Source organism: Carcharodon carcharias, chromosome 28 (genome assembly GCF_017639515.1).
Source record: "Carcharodon carcharias isolate sCarCar2 chromosome 28, sCarCar2.pri, whole genome shotgun sequence".
Lineage (NCBI taxonomy): Eukaryota > Metazoa > Chordata > Chondrichthyes > Lamniformes > Lamnidae > Carcharodon > Carcharodon carcharias.
Window position 1 is genome coordinate 17,238,100 of NC_054494.1, and position 13,013 is coordinate 17,251,112.

General features: G+C 45.1%; 1 protein-coding gene across 1 annotated transcript in view; it reads right to left on the reverse strand.

The window, feature by feature from the left end:
• LOC121270873 (tyrosine-protein phosphatase non-receptor type 13-like) overlaps positions 1-13,013 on the reverse strand; it is a 273,076-nt gene that overhangs the window by 127,757 nt on the left and 132,306 nt on the right. The window contains exon 7 of the mRNA XM_041176429.1: positions 6,690-6,768. Within this exon, the coding sequence (XP_041032363.1) occupies positions 6,690-6,768 (79 nt within the window). The remainder of the gene's footprint in view (positions 1-6,689; positions 6,769-13,013) is intronic.

Consider the following 13,013-nt stretch of genomic DNA (forward strand, 5'->3'; position numbering starts at 1 on the left):
ATTGTATTGTAGCCTTCTTCCCCATTTACTGCCCTCAAACCTGCCTGGGTCCTATTCCATCACAGCTTAACAAGCAATATGATCGGCGCAGACTTGGAGGGCTGAAGGGCCTGTTCCTGTGATGTACTTTTCTTTGCTCTTTGTATTCTATCCCATTCACTAACCTCATGTCTGGCACAGTTAAAGCCCATCTGGGCACTAGCTTCAGCTTACATCCTGATGGTCTGTCCAAGCATTGTAATTATATAGGAGTTTGGTGAGACCACACCATGAGTAGTGTTTACAGTTTTGGTCTCTTTATCTAAGGAAGCCTATACTTGCCTTAAAGGGAGTACCAGACAGTTCACAGGATTGGTTCCTGGGGTGACAGGGTTTTTCTATGAGGAGAGAGCGAATAGACTAGGCTGATATTCCTTGGAGTTTAGAAGAATGACAGATGATCTCATTGAAACATAAAACTTTCAAGGGGCTTGACAGGGTAGATGCTGGGAAGATGCTTCACTTGGCTTGGGAATCTAGAACACAGGGTCACAGTCTCAGAATAAGGGGTTGACTATTTCGGACTAAGATGAGGAGGAACTTCTTAACTCAAGGAATTCTCAAGCGCAGAGGACTGTGGATACACAATTATTGAATAAATTCAGCAGAAATTAAGAGAACCAAGGGATTTTGAGGATGGCTCAGGGAGGTGTGGTCGAGGGAGGTGATCAGCCAAGATCTTATTGAATGGTGCAGTAGACTCAAGAGGCCAAATGGCCTACTGCTCCTATTTCTTATATTAAAAACCAATTCCAGGCACTTGCCTTTATACCACATAAATTTTTTTGCATTTCCACTTATAAATATGTTTTATTAATAATAATGGCAATATTTCTATATTTAGATATATTTTTAATCACTAATAATTCATCCACTTTATATATGTTCAGATATAATATAAATATAGTTTAAGTTAAAAGTTTGCTTATTCAAGGCCTGTACTCAGGTTCTTGGCTGCAACTCTAGCTCATTATTGAGCATGGTTGAAGATAGAACCCTTGAAATAATCAACTAAGGGAGGGGACTCGGGTGGACACCAAAGATCTTTTGTCACCATTTCCAGCAGTTCTCCCGGTGTCCTGGTTGACACTCTGCTCTCAACCAACATCACCGGGAAGAACCAAAACTGAGCATCCACCTCAAGGCTGCTTTCTCTCATTGTGAGATAATCTGCTGTAACATTGCTGGATTTAATCATTTCTTACATATCGTTTTAGAGTCAGAGGGCGGAATCATCCCCGAATTGCACTAATTGCAGTAGTGGGGATGAAAGACGTTATTTTACCCGCCGGTCGCAATGACGGATTTTCGGGTCATGTCATCGCCTTCGCGCCTCATGAATTATGCAGTCACGGGAAACACGCCGTCTCCCTGGTGGGCGGCCTCCGATTTGCCCGCCATGCCTTTACCTCGCTGCTTCCTCACTCCGGACTTCATATTTAAACTGTAGCCGCACGCACTGTTCTCAATGCTTGCAGCCAGGGGCTGCTCTGGTCAAGACATGGCCCCAAAAGGCCAAGAAGATTGCAGGACCCCGATTCAGTGAGGCATCCCTGGGACACCTCTTGGACGTGGTGGAGGGCCACAGGGTCCTCTACCCCTGCTCTGGCCGCAGGAGCCCATCAGTCTCACGACTCCAACTTTTGGAGGTGGTGGCAGCGGTGGTCAGTGCCAATGCTGCACACAAAAGGTCGGCCATCAGTGCAGAGAAAAAGATGAATGATTTCATCCATGCCACCAGGGTAAGTCAACCACCTCATCGGCCTCAACTCACCCACTCACAAGCCAATCAGACTTTCACTGGCATCTCACTCGCTGCCATTTCAAAGGTGATGGGCTCCAACAACTGATTGAGGATCAAATCCAGAGGCTCATCATCTGACTCGGACTCAGCAGATCCCTTGGCTCCAGCAGTCCTTCAAGTGCCCGGTGACCTCAGATGTCCCTGCCTCCACCTGCTGTGGAACAGATTGTGTGCTGTGCTCACCAGACTGTGATCCCATGGCTACTCTACATCTAGGTCCCACCTATGTATGTGTCGCTGCGCTGGTGGAGGGTACAGGTGAGCACCATTGACAGACTCTCTCACACACACCCTCACATCTCCATCTGGCCTTATCTCCTCTGCAGACCACCTCCTCATCCCATCCATGGTTCCACTCAGCACACATGCATGCCTGCCATCCTTGTCATTTGGCCTGGGATGCAACTTGCTCACACTCTGTCCATCTGTCTTTATGCAGGACAAGATCGCGCACAATCAATGGGAGAGGTCCCAGACCGGGAGTGGAGTGCTGAACGTCAAGGCCCTCACTCTTTTTGAGAGTTGAGCGTTGAAGCTGGCCAGAGAGGACATTGACCATTCCTACAGTGACGGAAAGGTTGGTGACAAGCATCCATGTGAGGATCCTGCACCAGATCATCGCTCTCAACACTACTCTGAGTCCAATATTCTATGTGTAACACAGCTGCCAAGTACTAATAACCTCCAATTTCTCTCCTAGGCACATCTGACACATCGCCCTCAGGTAACTGTGACACTGACCCGGCACCAAGAGCACCTCAGATGAGGACCCTGAGGGCAGCACAGTTGAAGACCAGTCAAGGCATTCACCCACAACATCCATCAGTACAGTGATGCACACCCCGGTGGGACCTAGACGTAGAGTAGCCTTGGGATCACAGTCTGGTGAGCACAGCACACAAACTGTTCCACAGCAGGTGGAGGCAGGGACATCAGAGGTCGCCAGCACTCGGAGGACTGCCGGAGCCAAGGGATAGCTGAGTCCAAGAAAGATGATGAACCTTTGGACTCGGTCCTCAATCAGTTGGTGGAGCTGCAAAAACAATCAGGGGAACATGAGGAAGGGATATCTGGTGCACTCCTCAGGTTGCAAGGGACGATGGAGGAACCTGTCCACCTTCAGTCCGAGGTGATAGCGCTGGCATGCTGATGCACCCAGGTCAACACTGGCAGGATGGTGGCTGCCATGGAGACCTTGGTCTAGGATATCAGTCCTGCACTGCTGCACGGGCTGAATTCCATCACTGACACCATTGTTGGCTTCCAACAGTGTAAATTCGAGAGAGGGGTGGGAAACCTCAATGTCACTCCATTGTCCCGTTCTCCTCAAAGAGTCAGCCAGGGGCTGTCGGGCACCCATAAGGAGGAGGGCCAGCAGCTCACCACCCAGAGGCCATCCATCCAGGTGACTCCGGGAATGTCCAGCCAATCCAATTCCCCTCTTCCTGTGACCCCATCATCTCCAGCTCCAGAGGCCGAGGAGGGTGCACCTAGCCCACAGCAGATACCCAAAGCAGGCCAGGGCCCTCCAGGTCTCGGCCCTCCAAAGGACACCTGCCAATATCATCACAGACAACCGGGTGTAGCAGTCAGCAGGCTGCCTCCACCTCCACTGTGGAGTCAGAGGAGCACCAAGACGCAGCGGCAGCGTTAGGAAGGCTAAGGAGATGTAGTTGCCTGAACACTAGTGTTAGTCACTTGTACATACTGATCACTATTGTCAATAAACTGCCTAGAATGTCTCCCTGCCCATGGCTCCTTGTTCTGATCAGCAGTGTTCGTGTCACTCAGATATGAAACCTTTCTGCACAAGATAAAGACAGGTGTCTCAGTCCAGGGCCTCTTCCTTGTGCTTTGTGCAACCATCACACCAAAGTGATGGTCCGGCCTCACACTCACTGGAAACATTACTGATGTCTGTGTCACAAGGTGCTGGTCATTGCTGCCATACTGTCGTGGGCAGGCATCATGGAGTTCCATCATTCTCTCTGTGTGCTCTCAGCACCTTTTGAGGTGGGGCTGGACCTGTCATCTCTTCAGCATCTGTGTCCGGTGATGGTGTGGTCCTGAAGGGGACAGGTGCTGAATGCTGTCAAAGGATCAGGTGCATTTAAAGTTTCACAGCTGCTCCATGACCCTGATCACAGACGGCAAGCGAGATGCTCTCAGCCTGACAAGAGTCAGACATTCAGAGAGGCTATGTGAAAATATATGGAGTGTCCTCACTGCATGTTGCTATCATCCTCCTGGAATCAAGTGACTATTAGGGCCTCCGCTGCGCCTCCATGACATAAGCCTGAGCACTGAGGGTATGTGCACTGCCATCAGCCACACAGGAGTCAAACATTCACAGATGCAAGGTGAGGATGTCAGGACTGTCCTGACTGCATCCTATCATCATCCTCCATGAACCTTGAAGCTATGATGGCGTCCCGAGTGCGCCTGCCTCATCTGGCCAGTGCGATGACCTCATCGCCGGCATCCTCGCCTTTGAGGACCTCATCATCATTATCCCCTTCAACATCCTCCATCTCCCACAGCTCCTCCATCTCCTATCAGCCAGAACCTCCCCCTATTGCATCACCAGGTTGTGTAGCCCTACATCTCTTGCCCAAAACCTGAAATCTGTGACCCCTCGTCCTTGTACAATCAGCTAATGGGAAGAGTTTTTCCTTGTCCATCTTGCCTAAACCAGCCATAATGTTGTCCATCTCTGTCAAATCTCCCCTCAGTCTCCTTTGCTCCAAGAAGAACAACCCCAGTCTTTCCAACTTAACCTTGTAACTAATCCACACCACCCCCCACCCCCCTACCCCCAGCCCCCAATCCCTGGAACCATTCTGGTAAATCTCCTCTGCACCCTCTCAAGGACCCTCAAATCCTTTCTAAAGACCCGAACTGAATGCAATACTCTAGTTTTACAAAATTTGGGATAGTTGTGCAATTCAATTGTTGCATATGTGCTTCCATGCATTTGTACAATTATGTATTTCCAGAATTATTATTACACATATTCTATTAATTTTATTCTACATGAGTTATTTATATGTCTCTGGTGCTCATTTATTCTAGTTCCAGTTATTGTCTAACTAGCAGAAGTCACAACACCACCTCCACCCCCTCCAGGCCTCTAATGATGGGCAATAAATGCTGGCCCTGCCAGCGATACCTCCAAGAATATATGTTTTTTTAAAGATGAATCAGATGGTTCTTTTATTCATGTAGCTGCAAAGAGTGAACAACATACTTTCTTTTATTCATTCATGGGATATGGGCATCACTGGCTGGGTCAGCATTTATTGCCTATCCCTAATTGCCCTTGAGAAGGTGGTGTTGAGCTGCCTTCTTGAACCGCTGCAGTCCATTTGGTGTAGGTACACCCACAGTGCTGTTAGGGAGGGAGTTCCAGGATTTTGACCCAGTGACAGTGAAGGAACGGTGATATATTTCTAAGTTAGGATGGTGGGTAGCTTGGAGGGGAACTTTCAGGTGGTGGTGTTCCCATGTGCCTGCTGCCCTTGTCCTTCTAGGTGGTAGAGGTCGTGGGTTTGGAAGGTGCTGTCTAAGGAGCCTTGGTGAATTCCTGCAGTGCATCTTGTAGGTGGTACACATTGCTTTTACTGGGCATGGAGGTGGAGGGAATGAATGTTTGTAGATGGGTTGCCAATCTAGCGGGCTGCTTTGTCCTGGGTGGTGTTGAGTCTATTGAGTGTTGTTGGAGCTGCACTCATCCAGGAAAGTCTATTTTATAACGACAGCATATCATGTCGACAGATTGATTTCAGAAGCAGAGCAGCACAACTTATCTCCTTATTTACCTGCCCAGTGTGAAGGAGGAGTTCAATCCTTGCACTATGTTTGTTCAAAAATAAATTGCATTTATATAACATCTTTAACAAAGTAAAATGTCTCAAGGTGCTTCCCAGGATATTTGCCACCAAGCCACATAAGGAGATTTTAAGAAAGGTGACCAAAGCTTGGTCAAAGACGTAGATCAATGAAGCGTCTTAAAGGCAGAGAGAGAGGGAGAAAGGCAGAGATGTTATGAAGGGAATCCTGAGTTTAAGATCTTAGCAACTGTATCTGGAGCAACCAATTTTGAGTCAGAGTTAGGAATGTGCAAGAGGCCAGAATTGGAGGCACACAGAGATTTCAGAGGCTGGGGGGGTGGGGGGGGAGTTACAGAGATTGGCGAGCAGCAAGGGTCATGGAAGGATTTGAAAATAAGGGTGTGAATTTTTAAAACGTAAAATTTTTAATTGTTCAGGCACAACACCCCCAGAAAATCCACCAGCATTTTCATATTCTCATTTTCGTATTGCCTTTCTCAAGGGAAATTAGTGATGGGCAATAAATGCTGGCCCAGCCAGCAATGCCCACGCCATGTGAGAGAATAAATTTTTAAAAAATGATTTCTCTCAATGAAGCAAAACACAGTTTTCCTGATATTGGAATTAAAGTTCCAACCGAGAAGATATATCTGATAATTAAAAGTCATTGTAACAGCATTAGTGATAGTAATTGACTGTATCGAATGCTGACAGAAATCAAATTATGTAAAATTACTGTGACAATCATTTCGAACGATAATGTGAATCAACTAGAGGGAGCAAGGTTTTTTTTTTCAACTTAGTTCTGAGGAGAACAAAGGGTGGGATTTTACCGTCCCTCCTGCCAATGGGATTTTCCAGTCCCACTGAAGTCAATGGAATTTTGAACAGCTCACCGCATTTTACGGCCCCACCTCCAGACGCAATAGGGCTGTAAAATTCCGCCCATAATCCTTCATAAGAATGGAGAACTATTGCTAAATGGGAGTGAAATGGTTGCCGCAGGGTAAAGTTACCTGTCTGTGAAGGGTCGATAGCGACTTGCTATAGAATTCCTGTTTACTGCTCTCCACTCCTCCTGCCGATGCCAGTTCCCTAAAAAAACACAAAACCAATTACTTACACCACTCTCCGAACACCAAGAAGTGGGACATGGTGGTTTCTTCACCGTCAGACAGCGCGCTTAATTCCACGCAAGAGATTTTGAAAAGCGACATAAGATTCCCGGCAGCACTGCACTTGGAAAACAGTTAGGCACTCGTCACATCCCATCCCATCCTGGGATGGCAAAAAACTCCTGTTCCCTTTCTAGAGACATTGCTTGTGTCACTGTACCTTGAGAGGGGCTTTCATCCACCCCTGAAGTGTTAGCGCCCAGTTCCTCGTCCTGTTGAGCTATGCAGTCACAAAAGTAAAACTAAAAATAGCAATCTCTTTAGCTTGGAGAATAATACGGTTAATCTCTCTTCATTAGTCAGCAGGACAGAGGCTAATAATCTGTCTTTTTAAGCTCAGAGATAAAAACAAAAAAACTGCGGATGCTGGAAATCCAAAACAAAAACAAAAACAGAATTACCTGGAAGGGTCATGAGGACTCGAAACGTCAACTCTTTTCTTCTCCGCCGATGCTGCCAGACCTGCTGAGTTTTTCCAGGTAATTCTGTTTTTGTTTTTGTCTTTTTAAGCTGCTGGTATGTAGTTTCTTATCAGGAGCTATATCAGCAGCTGAACACAGAGATAGCAGACGTCTGGGATTATGTTTGAGGCTGTAACATGACCAAGGAGTTGGGCAATGTCACAGAACCATGATAGTAAAATGGCAACAGTTTATTAATATTCTCTGAACTTCGAGATTGACAACTTTGAGCACACTCCCAGAGGCCTGTAAGTAAATAATAGATACCGGCTGCTTCTTTTTCATTAATAAGACCCCGGCATACATTTCTCTTCAGTTTAAGCAGTTAAAGCCTTATTGTTGTGCATACATTGAGAGAAACACAGAATGTACAAGAGTTGTAAAGTTTACAGTCTCGCACAAGGCTCCCAGTTGATGCCAAATTAGTTAGTCTCAACTACAGTTGAGGTGCCTCAGTTGTCTTCAATAGTCTAGAGTCGTTGCAGGAGAGAAAAAACTGTTAGCGTTGCCTTGCCTGATTAGATTCTAATGACTCTGGCTGGAGGTTCCCACATGTACACATCAACTGAGAACAGGATCCGGATCAGGAATAGGCTCAGGTGAGACAGTCCACCCCTAGGTCAAACAACCTGCTGATTCTCACTGTTTAGATGTACACATGAAGAGTTGCCATTTGGGAAAGATACTTGAAAGGTGTTAGGTTCCACAGGACTAGCAGGAGTCAGTGGAGTCAGGAGAAAAGGGGACAGAGTACCTATAGAATTATCCCCATTACATGATTGGGAGAGTTACAGCCAGGAATTCCACCAACTCTTTGAGTTTTGGCAAATTCTTATTTTTGGAACACATCTGTTTAATTTTGGTTAATCTAAGAACTGGTTATTCAGAAAACATAACATGACATTAATATTTAAATAGGGTGTTTCGCTTCTTGGGCTGTTGATGGTTTAGCTGAACATCTGTGCGTGTGTGAATGTTTTATTTAAATTTACATTTACCTCATGAATAAATGTTCAGTTAAACATAGGAACGTAGACTTAGGAGCAAGAATAGGGCATTCAGCCCTTCAAGCCTGCTCCACCATTCAATAAGATCGTGGCTGTTCTGGTTGTGGTCTCAACTCCACTTTCCTATCCATAACCCTTGACTCCCTCATCTATCAAAATCTATCTAACTCTGCCTTGAATAAATTCAAAGGCCCAGCCTCCACTGCTTTCTGGTGAGGAGAATTCCAAACGCTAACAAACCTCAGAGAGAAAAAATTTCTCCTCATCTCCATTTGAAACAGAAGACCTCTTATTCTTAAACTGTGTCCCCAGTTCTAGTCTCTCCCACGAGGGGAAACATCCTCCCGGTATCTATCCTACCAACTCCCCTCAGGATCTTACATGTTTCAATAAGATCACTTCTCATTCTTCTAAACTCCAATGAGTATAGGTCAACCTGTTCAACCTTTTTCCACAAGCCTCTCATATCCAGGAATGAGTCGAGTGAATCTTCTCTGAATTGCTCCTAACACAATGATTTTTTTTTCAAAGAAGGAGACCAAAACTTTATACTACTCCAGATGTGGTCTCACCAGGGCCCTGTACAGCTGCAGCAAAACTTCCCTACTTTTATATTCCATTTCCTTTGCAATAAATGCCAACAGTCCATCTGTCTTCCTAATTACTTGCTGCACCTGCATACCAACTTTTTGAGATTCCTGTATCAGGACACCTAGATCCCTCTGCACCGCTGAGTTCTGCAATCTCTCTCCATTAAAATGGTATACTGCTACTCCATCCTTCCAGCCAAAGTGGACAAGTTCACATTTTCCTACATTAAACTCCATCTGCCAAATTTATGCCCACTCACTTAACCCTTGAAGTATCTTAAAAGAGAAAAGAGGGGAGTGGAGAAGTTTGGAGGGTGGGGAATTCCAGAGCTTGAAGGTGTGGTCATGTATGGTGGGACAAAGGAAGTGGGGGATGCACAAAAGGCCAGAATTGATGGAACAGAGTTCTCAAAGTCATAGGACTGGAGGAAGTTACAGAGAAATGTAGGTGTGAGGTCAAGAGATAATTGGAATACAAAGAGAAGAATCTTAAGTTTGAGTACCTGGTAGGGCGGGGAGCACAAGTCTGTTGATCATAATAATGGACAAGCCAGTGAAGGTGATACAGAATGTGACGGTGCAAATAAATTGAATCAGCATCATTAATTCCTCCAGAAAAGTGAAGGACGCAGGTGAGATGGGGGAGGAAAAGGGCAGCAAGTTTAAAAAACAAAGGCTGATAACCACTCTGAACATTGGAACATCAGAAAATAGACTATGTAGAACCTGTGTTCCAATTCACATCGATAGAATAAACTGAAAGAACTTGCAATTATTTAGCACCTTCCATGCTCTCAGGATGATCTAAAGCTCTTCACAGCCAATGAAGTACTTGTGAAGTGTAATCACTGTTGTAAGGCAGCAAAATCATTGAACAACTCTACTCATAATGAGGACCTGAGTACTAATCCCTTCTTCAATGTGGAAAGAACAAAAAAATGTCCCGAACAATCGATGAAACTCAGTGCCTCTGCTCACTTAATCTCTGCCTGAGCCTTTGAGCGCTGAATTTAATTGCACTTCACAAACCTTAATTTCGGTTGAGCAGTTGGTAATAATGTCAGTATGATCATAGACCTTTGCTGCAGTTACACAGTCACTTTCACATCAGGATCATGACCTCAAACAAGTTTGAACCTTGTCAAAATCTCGCAATCCCCAGGGTATTAGGAATAATGAACAAGCTGCTTTGCTGGTGATAAACCATCTGTTCACAACATTCAGTCAACCAACTCCTGATACAGTAATGGTTCACAACTGACAGAATTGCATCTTAGAACAGCCACACCGTACTGCGTCAGAGTTTTACATCTGCCTCTGTCAACATTTTGACCCATGAATTTTGTACCCAATATTTGAGTTCACTGTACTCTGCCACTAATGACCTCAATCTTAACTGGGGCGTGTGGGAGGGGAGAGTGCAGGGACATGGAGAACCTGCCAATTTTAACGTTTAATGTTAAGCCGAATCTCACTCCTCCTGGCCTACAATGAGTTCTCAAAGGAGCAGATCTTAAATGCATGCCATAACCAGTCAGTGTCTTCTGCTATTACTCTGCAACTGATAGCAGGACTCCCCAGTATTCAAAGTAAAACAAATTATTACAAAGTATAGCCAGTACAAAAACAGGCCATTCAGTCCCACAGGTCTATGCTGGTGCTTATGCTTCCCATGAGCTCCTTCCCACCCCCTCGATCTAACATATCCAGCATATCCTTCTATTCCTTTCTCCCTTATGCTTTTTATTTAGCTTTCTCTTGAACCTGTCTGTGCTAACTGTGGCAACTATTCCTTCTGGCAGTGAGTTCTACATTCTAATTACTCAAAGGTTTCTTCTGAATACTCCATTGGATTTATTAGCGAGTGTCTTATAGTTACGGCCCCTAGTTCTGGTTTCCCCTATGTTTAGCCTAACAAATGCTTTCATAATATTGAATACCTCTAACAGGTCACCCCCAGTCCACTTTTTCTCTAGAGAGGTCCAGACTGTTTAATCTTTCCTGATAACTATAACCTCTCAGTTCTGATACCATTCTAGTAAATCTTTTTGCACCTTCTCCAATGCCTCTATATCCTTCATTTCCCATGTTGCGGTGCTGAATACGTCATGATTTGTAATTGTGATCCAGTGTCTCCCTTGTCTTTTAAGGGGCCTTGTCAGTGGCCGGATTGGAGACAAGAGGTAAAAGTTTCAATTCTAACCCCTCCCCCACACTATTCTCGTTGGGTTGCCAGGGGGAAGGGTTAAAATCAGGACCAATGAATCTTATCCATTTCCATTTCTCCATCTATCAGGCTCTTTGTATTACAGTGCTTCTGCCAAATACAACCCTGGCTTCAGCCTGAAACAGCTTGCATTTATATAACATCTTACATATCCCAACATGCTTCACAGTCAAAGATATACTTTCGGAAATGTGTGGCACCATTTTGTAGGCAAAAATGGCAACAAATTTGCACACAGCAAGATCTCCCAAAGATCAAATCAGATAAATGAATTGGATCATATTTAACCCCCTGAAAGGTGGCTGGAGCCTCTAATTGATACCTCATCCCAAAGCAGCTCTGAGAATGCAACATTCGTAGAAACATAGAAAATTCACTCCCTCGTCCCTGTACTGAACTGTCAACCTAGGTTATTTGCTGATATCCAGGAGTGGGGCTTGAACCCACAACCTACTCACTCCAAGCAATAGTGCCTGGCTCAATACAAACCAAGGTTAATCTACTGTGTTTGGCAAATTGGCAGGTGGACAGCTTTAGCTGATGGATCAGAAAATCCAACCGTCTGTGTTGAAGGAGACGTGTGTGGAAAATTGAGGCACAATGTTCGGGTGGTCATGCAGTGAGTGAAAATGTTGGAATTATAGCTCTCAGGACGGTGTTTTTTTTTCAGATAACAGAGCAACACAGCTGCAGTTTCCACCAAAACTATACACCTCGAGTGTTATCTTGTCACCTCATGTAGCTGCTGTGGGACACTGTTCACCATGTTTAATGAGTGTGATTTATTTGCTTACTGGCTTCCTTAAACTGAACGTGCAGGATTGTTTTTCTTTAATCTGGGCTTTCCTCTGCTTGGAGCTTTTTTTTAATGAATAATGTGATGTTCTTCTTACCGACTCTGAAGAGAAACTGCAAAAGATTTTGGATAGAGCAGTGAGTGAAAGTGAGAAGAAAAGGCTGAGCATAAATTGTAAGAAAACAAAATGTCTGGTAGTGTCCACAAAGAAAATCATACCAAAATGTAAGATCACAGTGAAGAATGAAAAAATCGAATAGGTAAAATAATTTTGTTACTTAGTAAGTATGTTAACATCGGATGGAAATTGTGACCGAGAAATAAGACGAAGGGTTGGAATGGCCAAAGATGGATTTCAAAGAAATGAAAAAGACTATGATCAACACAAAATTAGCCATAAAAACAAAGCTGAGAATCCGGGAATGCTACATCACACCAATTCTGGCCCCAACCGCTTACTCTTCACCATGGACGTCCAATCCCTCTACACCTCCATCCCCCACCAGGACGGTCTGAGGGCCCTTAGCTTCTTCCTCGAACAGAGGCCTGAACAATCCCCATCCACCACTACTCTCCTCCGTCTGGCTGAACTTGTTCTCACACTGAACAATTTCTCCTTCAACTCCTCTCACTTCCTCCAAATAAAAGGTGTGGCTATGGGTACCCGCATGGGCCCCAGCTATGCCTGTCTCTTTATGGGGTATGTGCAACATTCCTTGTTGCAGTCCTACTCCGGCCCCCTTCCACAACTCTTTCTCCGGTACATCGATGATTACTTCGGTGCCGCTTCATGCTCTCGTCAGGACTTGGAAAAATTTATTAATTTTGCTTCCAATCTCCACCCCTCCATCATTTTCACGTGGTCCATCTCTGACACTTCCCTTCCCTTCCTTGACCTCTCTGTCTCAATCTCTGGTGATAGACTGTCCACCAATATCCATTACAAACCCACCGACTCCCACAGCTATCTCGACTACAGCTCCTCACACCCTGCTTCCTGTAAGGACTCCATCCCATTCTCTCAATTCCTTCGCCTCCGTCGCATCTGTTCCGATGATGCTACATTCAAAAACAGTTCCTCTGA